Here is a 22,200-nt window from a genome sequence, read left to right on the forward strand (position 1 = left end):
AAGAGTGGAAGGATATAAGACTAATTTCAGTGAGGTAGGAAGTATAACAGCTGAGAAGAATCTGTTTTCGAGGAAAAAGGACGTGAAGCTTTCTCTTTATGTAATGTTTATAACAATGCTAGCTGAACAATGTGTATGAATGCATTATTAAAACCCAAAAAAATTACTATAATGTAACCGGCAATGTTTCAACAAAACTTTCAATAAAAGTTCAATGAAAGTGTAAAACCTGGCCTTATTACAATGTCACCTAACAATTATTCACTTAAAAATAAATTTTTATACTTACAACATCTTCTAGGTTAACATTTGCTCCCTTTTTAAGCAGTTCTTGAACAATTTCAACATTGCCTTGTTCTGCAGCCAACATTAAAGCGGTTTGTCCATTCTAAAAAAGAAAAACAACCAAGTAAACATGAGAACAGGTTAATCCTTTATTTACATATATTTCCATTTCAAAAACACACTTTTAAACTATTAATTACTAACAGTACTTTAAAGAGTATCTTCATATTTAAAATGAAAGCCTCATAGAGCTTCTCTCAACATAACTCTACTTATAAAATTAAAACCATTTTTTGTTTTAAAATGTAATTTCAGGGTAATGAAAATTAAATCTTTTATTTTCAAACAGATAGACTAACCACTGACACTTATGAATAAATGATGTAATTAAGAGTCAGCAATTTTAAAATTGTTCATTTAGAATAGTAATTTACGATGAGTCACCTTTGTACATAGTTTGATAATTTTAATTCAGTGATATTACAAAAAACATATTACTCTCTGATATCAACTAATATTGTTACTCCAAGTGCACTAACACAGATCTTTATGTTAATTTCCTCGAAGAAGTGTACAGTATGCTAATTTGACCTCCTTCTCTAAACTGGCAATAAGCGAGTAATATTGCATTCAGAGTTTAATCCTGGTGTGGAATAAATGCTAAAACGTTAAGAAACAGCTGCAGCATGAACTCAGTCTGACATTACTTTCAAGAGTCAGTTGACGTCATAGAGGAATTCACCTGTGATTTACAGTATAATGAATTTTATTGGGGGAAAAATGAAAAGAAACAAACAACAAAACAGTCAAGAAAAGTATGCCATTTTACCTTGTAAGATACAGGCATTTTTCTTATTTTTTTTGTTTAGAAAAATTATAATATCATAGTACCGCATATGAAGTTTTGCCATATTTTTACTATGGTGGACAAGAAAACCTTTTTAGTTTAAAAAAAAAAAATGCTCAACTATCCTGGCTAATATCAATCAAAGAATCACTAGCCTCTGGATAATATTCATAAATTTCAAAACAATATTTAATAAAGTGAAAAATACCCATCCATCCATCTATCCTCTTCCGCTTATCCGAGGTCGGATCGCGGGGGCAGCAGCTTCAGCAGAGAGGTACAGACTTCCCTCTCCCCGGCCACTTCTTCCAGCTCTTCCAGGAGAATGCCAAGGCGTTCCCAGGCCAGCCGGGAGACATAGTCCCTCCAGCATGTCATGGGTCTATCCCAGGGCCTCCTCCCGGTTGGACGTGCCCAGAACACCTCACCAAATTCTCTATTCTGAGACCCTCCCGGATGACTGAGCTTCTCATCCTATCTTTAAGGGAAAGCCCAGACAGAATGCGGAGGAAACTCATTTCAGCCGCTTGTATTCGTAATCTCGTTCTTTCGGTCACTACCCATAGCTCATGACCATAGGCGAGGGTAGGAACGTAGATCGACTGGTAAATTGAGAGCTTTGCCTTACGGCTCAGCTTCTTTTTCACCATGACAGACCGATGCAGAGCCCGCATCACTGTGGACGCCGCACCGATCCACCGGTCAATCTCACGCTCCATTCTTCCCTCACTCGTGAACAAGACTTCGAGATACTTGAACTCCTCCACTTGGGGCAGGATCTCTCCCTCAACCCTGAGAGGGCACTCCACCCTTTTCTGCGGAAGAAAATGGTCTCGGATTTGGAGGTGCCGATTCCCATCCCAGCCGCTTAACACTCAGTTGCGAACTGATCCAGAGAGAGTGGAAGATCAAAGCCTGATGAAGCAAACAGGACAACATCATCTGCAAAAAGCAGTGACCCAATCCTGAGCCCACCAAACTGGACCCCCTCAACAACCTGGCTGTGCCTAGAAATTCTGTCCATAAAAGTTATGAACAGAATCGGCGACAAAGGGCAGCCCTGGCAGAGTCCAACTCTCACTGGAAACGGGCTCGACTTACTGCCGGCAATGCGGACCAGGCTCTGACACCGGTTGTACAGTGAAAAATAACTTAAAAATCTAGCTTTAGTAATATACTATCAATATGGTTCCACATCCACTTACCTTTAAAATGAACTGGAAAAATCAACTAAAAAATTTTAAATTGTATGTTAGTGTGATATCTAAAAATGCACACAACACTATATTTTCAATACCTCATTTCTTTCATCCACCTCCTTGCACTTCTCCAGAAAGGCTTTGACACCAGCCACATTCTCTTCTTCAACATAGGTAAGCAAGCTTGGAGCTATCATGCTTGCCATCTTCAATACCTATTCAGTTCCCAGTGTTGCTAGACAGTAATAATACTGAAAGAAATAAAATAAAATTGTCATAAAATAATAAATACAATATTTGCCCTGTAAAAGGTAAACTGAAAAGAAAGTACCTTTATGAAAAAAATATATATACATATATATATAAAATTTAAAAATATATTGGTTTCTGACCTTTACATTTTCTGAAAATCAGCAGCTGCCTAAAATACATATCTAATGAAGGCATTAGTCTTAATTCAGCACCAAGGTTGTGACTGTCCTATACCATGCCATATAATCCACATGGAGATAAACACATGGAGATCTGACAACCTATAAGGCAATATGAACATAAGTTTTCCCATTTAGAAGTGCACAAAAAAGTGTCTACTAACATGAGTATATATTATATTTGAAAAAAAATATATGAATATGTTTTTACAGTGTGAAAACCCAAACATGACCTAGAGCCAAACAAACACAAAAATACTGTACGTCTATGGCAGAAATATTGAGCAATATTAAGTGGATATATCCAAACTGTGTTAAGTTTACTAACTGACATAATTTAGATCAGTTCTTAAGGATTTTGATGTCTACCTGTATGTTTCAGGGTACTATTAACAGTATGTTGTGGCAACTAATGTCATATATAGCTTAGTTCAGCGTGGTGGTAAAAAGGCCTTTAAATCCTTGAAACTGTCTTGGACACTGCAATGTGTTAGAAGAGCTAACAGCAGCCACAGGACCAAAAAAGAATAAAAAATGTTGTGAGCACATTAAGTCAATTGTGAGCCATGATCTAGACACATATGAGAATTTGTAGCTAAAGTAAAGTACATTTGTTTACATATACATTAATGTGCATCATAATCGTAAGGCATCTGGCCACATTAGAAATTGGTCAGAAATGCAGAGTACTCACATTTAACTGAAAATGGAAATATGTTTTATATCCACATACAAGTCAGTAGAGAAGACAGAAGAATCGTGTAGGATGGTGCTAGCAGTTAGGCAAGTCCTAGAGGAGTGATATGCTTTGACAACTTTGCAGTTTTAAAAAGTAAGCAGAGTGGCAGCTGCTGTGGGTGTGGGTGTGTGTGAAGTCAAGGTGCCATTTCTTCAGGAGAATGTTAAATGTTTGGCTTCATGCTGAAACACTGAAGTTCTAATGGCAGAGTGGCATTCCTTTTCATTTTTTCTTGTTGGGTCTTTATGCGCAGCATTTTTCCATTCTACCTGAAGGTTAGTAGCAGTGACATGCTCTGCTGTGGACATGGAGGCAAGCAGACACTAAAGACGCATTTTAACGGCAGGTGTAGGGCTGTGTGATATCTTAAAAGTTCACACCTTTATTTTAAAATATTGAAGACAAATGATACTGTTGTTTGGGGTACACAGGCATTTTAGCTTGGGATGCAATAGTGTTGTTGTCTCACAGATTGTTGCAACTCAGTAACAGTATTTGGTAATGTAACTATGATGACTCACATGTCACATTTAATCCGCATTTAAGATGGTCACAAATCATGATGCCGTATTTTCAAGAAACTCTAAAATTACATCTGCCTCATCATAAAATGGATTTCAATAAATGTGAAGCAAAAGGAAACTAGAAGTTTTTTTTGGGGGAAAGTAGAAGTTACCAATTGCTTTTACTCACTCAAACACAACTTCCTCAGTTGTGTTCTTCTCTATCATTTTCTGAAAAAAAAAAAAAAAAAACTGACTCGACACACATTATTGAAAAAAAAAAAAACATACTTCATAGATTCACTGTAGCACATATTTTGCATTTTCTTATACAGTATGTGCAAATGACAGGCCATAAAAACTACATAAAGCTGAGTGTTGACTGGTACTGCGGCTTGCAATGTATGATGTGTATGCAGGAGGGCAATGGTACTGTCTTCTATAAAATAATGCAAGACACTGCGCTGATATATAGCACAATCAGTTTATTTCAGATTTACTATCTCGTATACACAGTCACCATCTTATTCCTCCTCCCAATGTACTATTATTTTTACATGATGGGATGGTGGATCCCCATTGTAGATCACAGTGAATGTTCAGTATATTAGTATAAGATATCAAAGGGAGAGAGGGTCCCCTTGAAGTTCTGAGAGTCACTGGTACTAGCCCACTTCAAGCACACTGAATCTGCGAGCACCACAAAAGCTCTTCCCATTCAGACTCTGTGCATGATCCACTGATCAGGCTGCCTTCCCTGAACTACAGTGCACTAACCTAAATATGCTAAGCACAGGAATCTCATACGCCTCATGCTGAGAATATGAGAGCCTAACAGATTTCTTGTGGAGCATGCAAGATTTTAACAAAATAATTAAATTAAGTGTCAGCTGCAGTTTGCCACTTCGAGTAAAACTCTATAAATGTGTGGAGCCAAGCAACAATGTTTATTTATATTGACAATGCCTACGGCCAATCAGCAATTATTGATGGCATCCACCATTGGCTCAGGCCTAGCTAGATGTAAATGTGACAAGACTAAATTATATACTAAACAATCTATATTTGAAATGCACATTAAAGGGTTTTTTTGAGGCTGTATATAATGTGTTTTGAATATTAATGAAGCAGGCCACTTTAAAAAGGTTAAAGGTCTGAATCCCACCTGCAAACTTTTAAGACTGCCATCTTGACTAGTAGAAAAATATTGAGCCACTCAATGTAACACTGAATATTTTAAAAACGCAAATTGTATGTCAGTTTTTGTATTCAGAAACTCACAGGCTTGGGATAAGTTAGGTTTGACTAATGGATAGCAGTGGACAGATATTAATATAAACTTCTGCAATGGACATACATCACTTCTTGGAAGGTCAATTGACCATGTTGCAGCTGCCCACATACATAATCATCTACCTTTTCCAGGTCACAAACTGGATTACAAGTTGTCTTGTTTGTAATATTAAATAAAAGGAGCATTTGTACAATTTTTTTCAATACTAATTATGCACACTTTCTACATCTCTAAATGAAAATTACATCTAACCATTTAGCTAAACATACCCATAATGCAGGTGCTCACAGACACTTAACACTGTACACAGGTATCCCAGCATGCTTTGTTTATGAGTTGACTATATGAAAGAGAACACAACATGATGTTAAAACTTAAATAATAAAAAAAAAAACTTAAGTCAAATGCACTACTCACTGCTGCCCTAAAATATTTTACATTTTTCCCCATTTTTAATGTTACAGATACAATATGCAAAGGAAAGCATATGTAACCTTCACAGCATAACATATAACTTATGCAAGTTGATAATAAAAGATAACAAATATTTAAAACCAATAAATTTAAGAGATTAAATATGCACTATGTCAGGACTATTGAAATTACTTTTCCCCCTTTTAATATTTTTTAAGAAATAATTTTCAAATTGTAACCAAACAAACAAACACACAAAATGAATGATGTTTAGCAAATCAACTTTATAATGGTGTATAGGTGAATACAAATATGGGTTTTAGAGTGACATGAAAAACTGAAGTTCCTAACAATAGTCACCATATGCTGCTAATAATGTTACCAGGAGAAATAAAAATATGGACTGTTATAGGGTTGAATCATGCTTTGTGCACTCTAAACTGCAGACTGAAATTTCAGTCACTTGCATACCATTCAGTAAAACGAACCTGAAATGAGCCCAAAATCACAGGTTTCCACAGATAAATATAACAGCAAATATCTTCAGATAAGAGTTTTCCACACAGATTTATTTTTAACTTAGAACCAAACAAAGCAGACAATGACAAATTGCAGGCTTTGAACTGCAAAAAAATTGCTAAAAGCTTATATTTGTATTATGCTACACTATATAAAATTCAGCTCCAGCACACAGACCTTTTTAAAGAAATTTAGTGTCACTTTTATACATGACAAAAACGTCAGTGTAAAACAATTTCCGCTTTCACTTAACTAACGTGCATTGCATAAATTCACTGTACATTGGCACTCCAACCCCATTTTATACTGTAAAACTGCAGGAAGAATAAAAACAGATTTCATATTTTAGAATAAACTTTTGCAGTAATTTCTCGATGTCTGTGCATCAGTGCTTACTAGTATTTAATTTTCATGTTCAATCTATTGTTCTGTCAGTAAGTGAATTCAAGTTCAGTTCACAACAGTTATAAATATTCCATGTGCAGGTTACTTATTTTGCATTAACATTTATAAATACTCTTACGACTCTGACCTATGAGGAAACATACATGTGAGAATCTGCAGGGTGACAGATCTATGTGTATTGGAATAACACAAAAGAGGCTGTGCTGAATATACAGTAGCCCAGTAGGTCAGACTGGAAAAATTTCAAAAGATGGGTAGCATGGAGAGGAGTTTAAGTAATTCACCCAGCATTTCTGAGGCTGACAGTGTAAGTCATCCCAGGTCTCCAACAGAAAAAGAACTAATAAATGTTCCTTCCAAGGCCATTAACTGTTGTTTTTGTCTGTGAGTCTGTGCGAGTTCTTCCGCCCCCACATCTCATGTTGTTCCAAAATATTGAATCTGCTAATGAAGGTGAATGCTGGAGCAACCATCCTATTGCATTTTGTTTGAATAGAGAATATTAACAGTTCTATAAAGTAACAATAAAATGTTCCAAATGTTACCACTACATTATTTTATTGGGACATAAAGTGAAAGTAAAATATATTTGATGCTCCCTGGTAAAAAATAAAATAAACTTCAGATCATTTTAAGTGCCTTTTGCAAAAAGCTTTTGCAATGAGTCAATAAAGTAAAATAAATCGAGATAATATATAAAATAAAATATTCTACACAATTCTGTTTTACAAGCAAAAAATGACAGGTTTATATTAACAGATAATTAATTAAATGCAGGTATTTGATGCCCTATAGACAAAGTATTTATGTACAAACAAATGCATCTGGTCATATTTAAGTACAACATTTTAAACTGATTAATTTCCTTTCCTACATTATTTCTAATTCACTAGCCCAACAATTGTGCAAAAAAACCAAAAACTTTATTAATCATTGTTAGCTGTTTCTTAATCACATTTTGTTCCTGAAAACTGTGAGCATACAGTCACTTGTGTCACATGTGAACCATGAGATGGCAATGATTCAAAGATTAATGGAAATGTTTTATTTTTATTCAGAAGTTAGAAACTGTGGCACTCAGATGTTTCAGGTATACTTTTGAATGCTTACCACAGTATATAGCTCCACATTATAATCAGTCATAGTTTTCCATCATTTTTCAAATGTGTCAGTAAAAAGAAAAAAAAAAAACACACAACACTCTATAAAAGGAACAATAATAAAGAATGTTATAACAAAACAAAACCATTAAAATGAAATAAATACTAGGAATCAATTTAAAGAAGGAGAATAAATATCAAAATGTACTGGAAGTACTGGCCCTGAATGTAAGAAAGAAAGCTGAAAAGACTATTATTTTCTTATCACCTTCACACAAATTATGTTGCCATAGCTTTTTAATATTTGCATATTTATGTTGGCCTTTTTATTATTTCTCCTAAAATGATTCCAATAAAATTTCAAGGGATTTTTTTTTTGTTCTGACATGATCTGTAGGGGGTGTAGCGCAGCCCCAAAACCACAAACAACTAAACCACACTCAAGTCTTGGGTTCCAGTAGGCTTATTATATTAAGTTCAGTACCTCTGAACAGGTGTTTTCCACATTTTACTTTTCTTTTCTTCCTTCCCCAACCCCAAACCTCCCTCAGTGACATCATCCTTCTCACCTCCCGACTCTGACTACCTGAGTGAGGTGGCCTCTTTTACCCTGGACCCAGGAGTACTTTTGGAGTGAGGACACTGCCCGAAGAAAGTATTTCCAGATCAGGCAAAAGCCTTTCAAAGTAGGAACAGTTCTTCCCTACTAATCCCTCTGGCAACACCCATGGACCACAATGGGCTGCCCAGTGAGACAACAATTTCTAATATGCCACATGCACACATACATGGATGCACTGGTTCTGGAGGGCTGCCACCTTATGTATCGGGGTAGCATATAGTCTTGACAGGCTATCTCCTCCTGCCCTTCCATTATACTGCCCTGACAGACAGATAAGAATCTGTTTTCTAACCCTGTCTGGATTCTATCCATGTTGACATGTCATGCCAATATCTTGGTTGAGGCAAGGGCAGGTTCATCCCATCAGAAGGCTAGTCCATCACTTTGCAAAGAAGTAAATCACAATATATATATATATATATATATATATATATATATATATATATATAGACATACAAACACACACACATATACATACATACATACATACATAAAGACAGTTTACAATGAACACTTCTTTTATGATGCATACTTGTTGTAATGATAGATTAAATTTTAGATGAAAAGGGTCATGCATGAACTTATTCCAAATACCTTGGGTGAACTAGTAACTGCTTTATTGGGCCCAATAACTTAATGTGATTTTTCAGCAGCAAAATGGCAACCAGAACATCTTTGGAGTTACTGAACAATTTCTCTCACATCTTCTTGAAGAACTGCGTTAACTCACAGGAGTTTCTTTATGAAATGTTTGAATGATGAAGGTAAATGAAGTTGAGGCAAAGCAATATATGCAAATTTGTCGTATGAACTGCCTCCAAAAGCTGAGTCTGCTAGTCTAAAGATGGCAAAGGAGAGGAATGGTGACTTTGGATGTGTTCTGATCATTGTACATTATCTGCGACTGCAGAATAAAGCAAATAAATTCAGTTAACATTTAAAGTGCAAGTCAAAGTGTGGTTTCAGTAATCGGTGCTTTTTTGACATCTGGATTCTGACAACATGTGAAAAAGGGACCTGAAATACTGTAGGATTGCTGACAGCTGACTCATGGAACATAAAAATGTCCTGCACTATATATTTAAACTGGAATGTACTTGTCATTTCCAAATATAGACATAAAGGCAGAAGCAGGACACTCATATATATATATATATATATATATATATATATATATATATATATATATATATATATATATATATATATATATATATATATATATATATATATATACACACACACAACACACACACACACACACACACATCTCCACATCTCTTAATAGGCTTTCATGGGAGAAAAGCTTCATATGCATAGCCAAAACAATTAGAAAATTTCTTTTCTAAATGCAACCACTAGGTTTGCTTCTTTGCTGATGTCTATATCTAATACATTTTAATGAGTCTTGTATAATACAGTATTTATTAAATAATGGTTTAATTTATGGATGTTATAGTACAGATTTGCATGGTGCAGTTTTGAACATAATTTGCAGGTATTAATAAGATATCAGAAACACATGGTATAGATAAAGATGTGTTGAAAGCGGAATATAGCCATGTGATGATACACTATTTCTCAAAAAATATTTAATTATTAATTGAAAAATGTGCCCCATTTGAGATGGTTTATAGCCCTCTGGAAACTCAGAATTACAGTAAACAAATTTAATTTCACGTAAATATGAAAGGTGACAAAAAAAAAGACTGTGGAAATTGTAAGCGATTAAAATCTAATGTTAGTGTCCAAAAAAGAAAACATTAGAATAATTAGGCAAGTTTACATTTGACTTTCACAACCAGTTTAAATTTAATTAACACAATTAAAGTAAATTTATGTTTTTGGAAAACGACTTCACAAAAACAGCTTTCTTTTGCCATTTCTTGTGCTACCTAATGTAATTTTGATATAATGACCACAGTCCATTTTTGTCTTGAATTTCTTTCCCATTTTTTACATTGGAATCTCCTTCATATTTTTCTCCTTTTGCAGATTTATGCTTAAACAGACCTTCATTAATTCCATTATGTAATTTTATAAAACCTAGAACCGATCAAAAGCAAAATTCTTTGTGTTTCTAAATTTGAAGATGAAAATACTAATAACAGAATCATGTGTTTTAAACACGATAACTTATGAATGAAAACATTCCAATTTTCCTGATATTAACTATAGATAGGCATCTTTGAAATATCAGCTCTTAAAAAATTGCCAGTCTTTTAAACTATTGACTACACACGGCATTCAGTTTTAAAACATTTTAAAATGTTATATTTCCCATTTGTTTTATAAGGACTGCAGACTATGAAAATGTTTTAAAAATCCAAAAAATCTGCAGAGTTTAAGTAGAAAAAAAAAATTAAATGGACTTAATTATAATAATTTTAATAATTAAAAGTATGTAGAAAACTTCATAAACTACAATAAAAGCAGACAGGCTTTAGTAGCCAAGTATTAAATAACTTCTGAGTCTGAGTCATCAACATTTTTATTATTTAATACATTTAAAAGAAACTTACCTTTTTATGCAATGATTAATTCAACGTAATAGGTAGCTTGCTCAGAATATCAGAATATCAACAAGCCCTGTCTCAGCAGACTCAGCTAAAAATCGCTGATCTGCAGTGAATAATGCATGAGGTGGTACTGCAACGCCCAGCCTCACCAGCAGAAATCAGGTCACAAAGAGAACATGTAAGCAAAGTGCACCCTGGCAGTCCCTTCCTGGCATATATAGGCACATAGTACATTTTTTAAAACCACATCCATTTTTATCACACAAATCTACATTTTTTATTTCAGATTCTGAAGCAAACACATATACTAATATTCTGTATAAATAAAGTTTTTAATATGTATGCCTTGGTCACTAATGGCTACTTGCCAAAAGTCAAATATAATCCAAGCACCATAGTTTTATCAGTTTATATACAGTTCTCTTAAAATATATTTCAATTTCCTTTTATGCACTTGTATATATAAACAAATAACAATTACTTGTAACATTGAAAACACAATCTAAGACTAATTTATCCACAGCAAATTCAAAGTTAATATTAATTTAAATAAAGCACATCAATAACATCTCACATGAAATCTTTCTGTTGAAGTGAAGCAAGTGCTTTCTTTCTATACAAATGGCAAGCAATTAAAGAAGAAAATAAAAACCAGGAAAAGGCTTATCATTTTGGTGGACATTTTAATGTATTTATAATTTAATTTAGTGTCAAGGCAGAAAACATTCACTACTGAATACTGACAATAATACTTTCTAAAAGACTTTAAAATGTTCTCTTTTAGGTCTACCTTATCCATACCAAGGCTGCTGGTAAGCACTGTCAAATCTCACACTGACAAGCAACAATGAGTAGGTTGCCATCACTACTGACTGAAAAAGCTTGACAGCTAAGATTAAGACCTATGCATATTAATTATTCTGCTGTGACACAGCAACCAACCCCTTAAAGTGGTATGCATATCCAAGACGTGAATGCACTAAAGTATTTTACTGCAGTACAGAACAAATGCTTGTACTGTATAGTTAAACTTCTGAATCCCACCAAAAATATAAACATTATTAATTATTGGTGGCTTGTGAAAACATACACACATTTTTATAATATAAACATATTACATAAATAACATACCCACACATATACACACATATGACAATGACATATTTAGAGTTGGTACTTTTTAATAAAAAAGTACCTTTTTACAAAGAACAACAACACAAAAAAATAAAAGAACTAGATGAAATGTAACATTTAGTAAAACTTAAGTCTATAATGTTGAAGAATAGCAGTTTCCTTAAAAATGAGTTTCATTTAAATAAGGTTGTTTTTCTCATTATGACTGAAAATAACAGTTTATCCAAATTTGAAAATATAGTAATCTCATTCTGAAAAAATGTTCTTGGGAGTGTAGAAATCAGTGTTTTTAGCTGGGCTTATATTTCTATTGACAAAGCCAACTGTAAGGCCTTCAATCAATGTAAACATTGTAACCCTTGCTATCAATGAATAATATTATATCAGTAATTTCAGCATCACTATTGCCAGTAACACTAAAATGGTATTTGCCAAACCAAACCACATGTTAACATTTACCTATGAAAAACGTTCCACTGAATGGAAACACATTTTAGGGCAATGACAAGTAGGAATTGCCTGGGTGTCCACAATACAATAATATTCAGATAGCTGGGTCATGGTATGATAATACTGCAATTTTTATGTTTTTATAACAATACTTTTACATTTATATAGCACTTTTTTCAAGACTTAATTAAATACAGTATTTCTAATTCGTTCCTGCAGTATATTTAAAATAAAAATATGTATATTAAAATAAATTATTTTTAATATGACGTAAATTTGAAAGCACTCCTTTAAAGCAAAAAATATATCACTCAACTACACTAAATAAGAAAAATCCTTCACTCAATTCATCTCATTTAAATAATTTTTTAAGCTGTAGAAATAGATTTCAGACATCCTGACAGTGTCCATAGAATGACTGGGAATGCTCAGTTATGGTCCTTGACTCACACATGAACACATTGTTTAAATTTAGCTATAGGTGTGTCCTTATGTTAATATCAAAATATGAGCTTAAAATGTTTCATATTTAAAATGTTTTTTAAATTTACAAACAACTCAAACCTTATATATTTGGAGTTGTGTGAATGTGTGCTGCCATGACGTACATGGAGATCATTAACATAGTATGTTTATAATACACTTATATAAGTTACCATACATTTGCGGCACAGTGTTTAGTTCATGCTTCACATCAACTCATTTGTTTATGTTTTTAAAGGACACCAGCCTCAGCTCTCACACAGATTAACTGGACATTCGTGACAGGAGCATGCAAAAAGTTAAGAGACATTTTCCAACACTCTCTGTTGATTGCAACAAGAAAGTTCAACTGAGAGTACCTGCATCCCATTTCTAAATTCAGTACAAATAAGCAAGTCATCAACTTGTCAGTTGAAATAGAAGAGAGTTTGCATTTTGCTGGATTATGTCATTTCTAATATGAAAAGTCTTAGAAATGTCATGTTCCATATTAATTTATATAACACTATAAGGACCAACAATATTTCACTTAAAAATGGACAGAGCATTTGATATAAGAACCTGTGCTGGAGTGGTTTGCAAACTTTTGGAAAAGAATCCTAATCCTATTTCTAAATGAAAAACACCGTAATACTGTAGTGTACACATTGTTCCACTTAGTTCTACTGATAATCACTAGGTGTGTTAAATTTAACTTCAAGCAAGATTTATTAATATGATTTTAAAAAAAGTTTGACACCAATGTATAAAAATCATGTTTATAGACACAACATTGTTTCCAGTTGGGTTCTGGTTTCATGCAAGTATAAACTATAATTCTTCTTATCATGTCCAATTCCAATCTTATCATGTCCAATTCCAATGTCAAAATTCTACAACAAAACAATGGCAGCAGAGAAAAAAGCTGGACAAGTCTGAAAGTGCACTGGAGAGAAGGCAAACCAGCTAACCATCCTCCACCACCAATTAAAAATTGCACATTCTGAGAGTACTGACATGGCACCTTCATTAACAAACAGCAGATTATAAAAGTGGTCCTCCTTGTTAGCTTATTAAGCAGGACTCTGTCTGATGACTGAAATGGTCAGAAATTGTACAGTATTTGCACTTAGGCAATGAACACCTCTTTAAAAAGCACCATGAAATATTGCTTGAGCAAACCTGATAAATTTTTACAGCATGTTTTCCTCAAGACAATTATTCAGCTATTTCCTTGTGAATAAAGTTGAACCAAAGTTTTATGAAATGCAGTAATACCTTGGTTATCAAATCCTCTGAGAACAAAGCTTTTTAATAATGAGGGCTGCATAAAATATGCTATGGCACATGTATAAATACAAGTTCTAGTCTAGTAGAGTGCTGTTGAAGACATTATTATGCAAATTCCTTACAATTAATCACCGCCTGTTGTTGATACTGTGTGAGCTGCAGAATGCAAAGTTATACATGAGTAAATTAGTTTTTTCCTGCACTCCATAATATTAACATTTTTTTATAAATTAATAAATGTAATTTGGCTAGTATATCATAAAAATGCAAAGCAGTATCTTTATATACTAAAATATAGATAATTGATAGTGTAGAGGTTGGAGAAAAAAAATGCCACATACCACAATCATTGGGGTTAACACCCATTCATGAAAAGAACCATTGCAGAGCTTGGTAGAAGGGTATGGATAGATAGCACACACCTGTAATGAATCTGGAGATACTTCTCCACAGTTTAAGTCTATTAGTCTGGGTGCGTGGCCATTAGCCAGTCACTTTCAAGACTTAAATCATCTCACAGAGCTGAGGAAGGGGAGTCAGACGGTGTTGCCTCTGAGCTCAAATGTGCAAGTAGCAGCCAAATAGTGAAGAAAACAAGTTCGACTGTGGGGAATTGCATGTAAGGAGCTGTGCAAATAAAATTCGGCAGTAGGGAATCCCAGCACACCATCTACTTTGTTAACCAAAGCTAATGCATTGGCTAAAGTAACAATATCTAGTGCTTTATCTCTCTATTAAAAAAAAAAAAAAGGAGACAAGACACGATTGTCTCAGAGACACTTTCACATCCTGCGAGACGAGTTTTTGTGCCAAGCAATATAACAATGCCTGGGGCCGGAAACCCCGCGAGACAAGAGCTTATGCAAAGAGATTTGGAAAAGTCCGGCGTGGTTATGTCAGACACATATCTTGTAGAGAGAAAGAAACGATACCCACTCACAGGCAGTTGTATGTTGCACGTCACAATGCAATTCCAAACATGGAATCAAAATTCAATGTGATATTGATGAAAAGGTAAAAGTAAAAAGAGACTGAATATATGGACATAGGTGATATGACAGATGTGCGCAGCATGAGATGCAGATCACATGGCATGGCAGCAGCAGCAAGCCAGCTGATTGTGCAAAGATGAGGTAAAAAAAAAAAAACTGTGTGTTTCTCATTGTATCACCATTTAAGAGGGGGTGTCGGAGGAGCGATCCTGTCTCCTTGTGGTGCATTCAGCCCACTTCTTCACAACGGGAGCAGCAGAGACGCAAAGTGGTTGGTGCATAGCGCAGGCGGGTATGGGTGAGCGAAGTGAGCAGGGGGTGAAGCCCTCCAGTATAAAGTATGATAGAGCTAGGTTAAGATATAAAAAAAAAAAAATACCTATATAGAGCAGACTACGTTTAAGTTTCAGTCATCAATGGTCTTTAATTTTAGTGGTACTATAAATTAAACAAAAAAATAGACAAAATAATGCAAAAATAAAAGTGACCAGCACAGTAGCTTCTTTCGCGTTAATTTTAATCTCCTCCTGCCTACAAGTTATGCTGACGAGAATTTTTCTCAGCATTTCCTTGTGATAATACACTTTCAGGGTGCAAGTGATGCCCAAATCCAATGGCTGAAGCACTGTCGTGCAATTGGGTGGGAGGAATTCAACGCGAACATTATCTAAATGTGGAAGGATGTTGTGGGCAGCACAGTTATCAAACAGGAGCAGAATCATCTTTTTCTTCTTCATATTGTGAGCTGAACTCTTTTGATACCCCCCCCACACACACACACACACACACACACACACACACACACACTCCCCACCCAACGGGAACGACATGCTGAAGTGCATCCTGAAGCGCGATTGCAGCGTCTGTAGAAGATTGTTTGTCCATTGCCAGGGCAGGGCAAAAACAGGCTCATAGCGCTGCAGTGAAGCAACACAGAAGCAAATCATAAAAGATCGTGGTTGTGCTATAAGTCCCTGTCTTGCACCCCAAAACATGAGGCTGAGTCTCAGTACTTCAGCAAAACCAGCTTTATTCAGCTTGAAACAGGAACGGCACACTTATTTATTGTAGCGTGATCTGCCACTTTCAAGAAAGTTGACAGTGTCGACGAAATTCCGAATTCACTGGCAACGTCTTTTTTTCTTTTTTGCTGCATTCGACAGCTGCAAAAATGTAACTTTTTTTTTCTAATATGAACTGTCATCGTTTTTTTGTGTATGCCATTTCTATAGGAGGGTGACAATGAATTAAATTCCAATGGATGTTTTTCAAATGTTGATAAGCAATAAGCAAAAGGTATCACTGAAAACCGCAGGAAACAAAAAGGGCAAAAAAATAAAAAAAGTACAAGGAAATTTTCAAAGAAAAAAAATAAAAATTACAATGTTTCTGTTTGGGGATCGTTGTGCACAACTGAGCTGCAGCCACAGAACTAACTGCTCTGCAGATGATTCATTCAGGCATTTCATGGTCTTTTGGGCACATTGTTGTAATGAAAGTATCTGCTGAATGTACTTCGTATTAACGAGATTTCTATAGACTCGCATCATAAGGGGAAACTGTCGGGACCATAAAAATACTTTGATGTAATGAACATTTTGTTGTAAAGATATTCATTGTAACGGAATTTTACCTGTTACTTTTAAAATTTGCCCATTCCAACTAAGGGATGCCCCATCGGTCTAAGCATTTAAATCTAGGCTGAAGAGTCAGTCACTCTTTTTTGTAGTATATCCTACTAGAGCTGCCGATATTATACTGGTTTGTTAATAATATGCCATATAAATAAAGTTAAAGTATAGCACTCATTTTGAACCTTTTGTTACTGACCCTCTATTCTGTTTCTATTTTGGTAGCCAGCTATGGTACGTTGAGAATTCGCCATGCTATTGTTCCTGTCCATGGAATGATGCATCACTGTAACTGGAGAAAAAAAAAAACGGATTAATCAGTTACTGATGCAAAATCAGGCCATCATATTTTACTTCACTTTATACAGTGTGCTTATGATTCCGTAGAATAGCTTGGATAAAGAGGTAAGGTTCTCTGGGCCTTTGTCTGTCCTAATCCATCCAGATGTTTGTCTCCGGGAATGCTATTAATTGGAAGTTTCAATTTTTCTCTCTTGTGTTGTCAACTGTTCATATCTGAATTTTATTTTATTTTATTATAGTTGTAAATATGTTTTTGCACTTTGAACCTGTACTTAGTGAGGAGAGATACGGAAAGGAAATATAAGCAGAAACAAAGTGTACAGCACAAACATAAAATTAAGAACAAATTATACATAACTCCACAACAACACAAATGACAAAACAATAACAGTAAGCAAAAGCTGTTATCTAGTAATGGGTCTGTTGGGGTCTCCTGGATGTGAGCTGAGGTTACTGGAGACATATACGCAAATGAACTTGAAGCAGATAATCATCTCTGCAAATGCTGACAGGAATAGCCTTAATCTAGTGGCTTTGCCATCATAAAATAAAATTTAGCAATTGAAAAAGAGCATTAGTGATGCTAACCTGGACTAGGCTCTGGAACCCCACGTGATTAAGAGCTGGACAATACAGGTCTGAGAATGTTAGCTTAGACTGTATACAATTGTGGCTCAGACTATATACTTTTAAGACATTAAAATTGAACTGCTATAGCCGTGGAAAGCAAAAACTTTGAAGAAATGTTAAAATAAGGAGTAACTATTGTGAATAACATTAATATATTTACATTACATTTACATATTTGGCTGACACTGTTTATCCAAGGCAACTTCCAACATTTATGATACAACTGGTTACATTTCTTTTGGTCTGCCAGTTGGAGCACAAGCATGTCAAGTGCTCCTTGTCATTTTAATCGTAATTTAACTTAATCCTGATACTCTGTATGTTCAATTCATCATAACAACTATTCATGGTGGCTCTAAAATCGGTACTGACCCCTACTCTCTTTTCTGTTTCTTTTTCCGGTTTCTCTGTGGTGGTGGCCTGCGCCACCTCCACCTACTCAAAGCTTCATGATGCTCCAACAATGATGGACGGATTAAAAGGAAGAAGTCTACGTGACCATCATCATCATCAAGCCCTTCCGTGAGAATCCTAAATCCAAAGAGGACTGTTTCATTTATGTTAGGTAGAATGCCCAGAGGGGACTGGGCGGTATCATGGTCTGGAATCCCTACAGATTTTATTTTTCTCCAGCCGTCTGGATTGTTTTTGTTTTTCTGTCCCCCCTGGCCATTGAACCTTACTCTTATTCGATGTTAATGTTGATTTATTTTGTTTTATAATTATGTCTTTCATTTTTCTATTCTTTAATATGTAAAGCACTTTGAGCTACTGTTTGTATGAAAATGTGCTATATAAATAAATGTTGTTGTTGTTGTTGTCACAAAGTGTCACTAGGGGGATTTGAACCCACAACCTCAAGGTTTGAACTCCAAAGCCTTAACCATTACACCATGCTGTATTTTCCTTACGGTGTTACATGCCTTAAGATATGTGGACTTTGAACTAAAAGCAATCAATGACAGTTTTTAATTCTTTCCAAGCTATAAATATTATCTAATGACCAAAAATAGGAACGTTGGGGGATGTTTTATGCCATGTTATTCTTACCTCTGTTGTTTTAGGGGGTTTGCGGGAGGCTCCACCATTGCTGCCTTGATTAACGGATCTGCTTCCCATGGACAGGAGTTACAGCCTGAGTTAGGCAGTGGGTAAGGTGTAAGGACTAAGGTCTTTTGCTTTCTTAACATGGTTTTAGATTTGCAACAAATTAATCCATCCATCCATTATCCAACCCGGTATATCCTAACACAAGGTCACATGGGTTTGCCGGAGCCAATCCCAGCCAACACAAGCAGGAAACAAACCCCGGGCAGGTTGCCAGCCCACCGCAGGGCACACACACACACACACACACACCAAGCACACACTAAGGACAATTTAGAATCGCCAATGCACATAACCTGCATGTCTTTGGACTGTGAGAGGAAACCGGAGTGCCCTGAGGAAACCCACACAGACACGGGGAGAACATGCAAACTCCACGCAGGGAGGACCCAGGAAGCGAACCCGGGTCTCCTAACTGCGAGGCAGCAGCTCTACCCACTGTGCCACCGTGCCGCCCCGCAACAAATTAATATTTTGATAATTGATTTTTTGGGCAAATATTAAAATGATCAATTAATTAATTAGCTTTACCTCTGTGACAAGTCTTATTTTGCATTCTTCAATACTTATAAACCTTTATTAAAATAATTAGAAATATACAACGTAGAACATCTTACTTTTTACTACTTTCTGTTTAACTATTACATTTCATGAAAAGTTTTATTCTTTTTTGTCATACATAAAATTCAAACTAAAAAGTGAGTTGAAAATAACCTTAAGTAAACCTCCAGTTTATTAATGTAAACTGTAATTGTTTTATGTTTAGTTCAAGAAAGTAGGGCAAACCAAGATGACAGAGAGAAAACGTAAAAAAAAAAAAAGAGCATATAGTGACAGGAAAATTCTGGAAGATGAACACAATGAAGCAGATACATGTAGAGTGGATGGACAGAAAACAGGGGGGTCATTATGAAACAAGAGCTTAAAGTGATTCTAGAGCTCAAAGAAGATGGATACAATATGAACAGAATTCAGGTAAAAGCATTACCCTAGATTGTTATGAACAATTCAGGTAAAAGCATTACCCTAGATTGTTATGAACAAATGATTATGAAGCCAGGTGTTTTGAATGCATTATTTCTTTTCAGAGAATGATGTCAAAGAGTGCTAAAACACTGACATCTTATGGCTCTAGAGTAACACTGCTTTTAAAATGCAGTAAGGAAAAAGCACAAAGAATTGGAAAAAAACGTAAAACCAAGTACTAGCCATAAACACATTTTGGCACACAGACTTGAATAAATATTAATACAGCAGCAACATAATTTTATGTAGAATTATAAAGAGTTATGCATAATTTTATGTAGAATTGTAAAGAGTTATCAAATTTGTTAAAATACATATTTGGTAAAATGCCCCTTGGTAGCACATTATCTACAAAATATCACTAAGGTGAGCAAGTACACACAAAAGCTTCACTAGATTTCCACGTTCTTAGACATCTGGTGATATAGAGTAACAAGTGCCTACTTTTTATATCAAATTCTACTATTTTCTACCCTGATTTGAAATGATTTTTGTTCGTTTGTATTAAAACTGAAAATAATTCATAAGTCACCTGTATTTACCACATATCTGTGGGCACAGACAATATGTAAAAATAAAATACTTTAGACTTTTCACTTTATTAAACCCCGTTAATTAATATTGAGTAAAATGGCAGCTTGCAAAGACTAAACATCTGAGACACAAACTAATTTTCCTGTGGTGTTTTATGCATCCCAGGAGAGGAATTAACCTCATCTTTCTCGGTTTACAGATATAAATATCACACACTGTGATGTCCTGTTTACACATGGTTCCTGCCTTTTGCTTGTCTGATACAAGATAAGTCTCCAGATCCTACAACCCAGTAGAATGCTTCAAAACAGAAACTTGTATGGTTTTAAAAAAAAATACGTACTTAATTTGAATAGATTTTGCAGATTTACTTCTTCAATACTCCCTAGCTCTGGGTTTAAATACCAGCCAATTTGAATGATCCGTGTCAGCAGGAGTTTCTGCTCAGTTTCTCCAGCAGGTGTGTGAAGTTGACTTGAACCTCCACATTTGTTTGAAGTGAATGGGACGACATCAGTGAGTGTTCCCTACAGTAGACTCATACAATGACCACAGCTCATTCCTGCCTTGCACTTGATCCTATCAGGTTAGGCCCTGCCCACATGCAACCTTGAAATATTCAAAGCAGATTTCATCACAGGTAGATGGAGGATACTAAACCTGCCATTTAAAAAGATTCTCACTTTGTTCTAAAATCTCAAACAAACATCTGCGTCACTCAATCTGGTATCTCTGCCATATTAGGCTGCTATTGTGATTTACACAACTTCTGGTCAGTGGAAGTCAAACTTGGTGACTGCAGTTACTGATCTCAACATTTGAGGATGAGAGATTACATGACTAGAACATCACAGGGAAGGACAAATTAGATGACTCCATGATGACTTTCCAGCATAGTTTCACACTTCCAAAATATGAATATCAAGAAATGTGACAGTACCTTAAGGAAATTAAATCACATAAAGGACCTTTCGTATGATATGATATTTCCAGAGATTTTCAGTCACAAACTTCATTGACCTAATCTTGGCAAGTCAGAAGCACTCTAGTCTAACATCCACAGCAACCGAGTAGAACCAGTATGCAACTTAACCTAAAAAAAAAAATCAAAAATCATAGAAACGAGTTTGTGTGTATGTAAGAGTTAACAACCAATAAGCTCTCAACTAGAAATACAATGCAGGCATTTGTAATAAGGAATGTTGGTGTTTTGGACCATGCAAACAAAAGCTTGGCTAATTGGTAAGATGTCTTGTGTTTTACGAACTATGCCAGTATACATGGGGGGAAAAAGGGCAGAGATTGTGGCGGACCTTGCTGGACCCAGGAAGCAGTCGTACAGAGACAGCTGTTCCAGGCAGCACATCATTGCCTCTCAGAAAAACGGCCTGCTCACAATACTTTAGAAATGTGACACTGTTCCGAAAAGGAATCATACAGTTGTCTAAATTGTCATCCCCCACAATATTAATTTGTGTAATCTGACATTCTCAGACAACAAGATCAGCAAATGCAGTGGACTTAGAAATTTGTATTGTATATTCAAGAGTTAAGGAGCTCCAATGAACTAATAAGACCTGGGGTTGGAATATATATTATACACATGCTGATACACCTTGCTACTACTGGGTTGGACCCCGTTTTTGCATTCAGAACTACTGTAATTCTTCGTGGCATAGATTCAAAAGTTTGCTAGAAACATTCCTTAAGGAGTTTGGTCCAAATTGACATTATAGCATCGTTGGCTACATATCCATAATGCGA

General features: G+C 35.3%; 1 protein-coding gene across 12 annotated transcripts in view; it reads right to left on the reverse strand.

The window, feature by feature from the left end:
• LOC120526030 (kinase D-interacting substrate of 220 kDa B-like) overlaps positions 1-22,200 on the reverse strand; it is a 149,332-nt gene that overhangs the window by 125,281 nt on the left and 1,851 nt on the right. For 9 of the 12 annotated variants that reach the window (XR_005633064.1, XR_005633063.1, XM_039748868.1 and 6 more), the window contains exons 2-3: positions 2,430-2,582; positions 290-388 (exon numbers count right to left, since the gene is read on the reverse strand). Coding sequence is in view for 10 of the 12 variants with exons in the window: in XM_039748868.1 (XP_039604802.1) it covers positions 290-388; positions 2,430-2,537 (207 nt within the window). In the remaining 2 variants the exon portion in view is untranslated. Of the gene's footprint in view, positions 1-289; positions 389-2,429; positions 2,583-2,723; positions 2,739-4,194; positions 4,210-22,200 lie in introns of those variants that run through there. The other 3 variants (XM_039748861.1, XM_039748860.1, XM_039748869.1) reach the window with 3 other exon arrangements.

Source organism: Polypterus senegalus, chromosome 3 (genome assembly GCF_016835505.1).
Source record: "Polypterus senegalus isolate Bchr_013 chromosome 3, ASM1683550v1, whole genome shotgun sequence".
NCBI lineage: Eukaryota > Metazoa > Chordata > Cladistia > Polypteriformes > Polypteridae > Polypterus > Polypterus senegalus.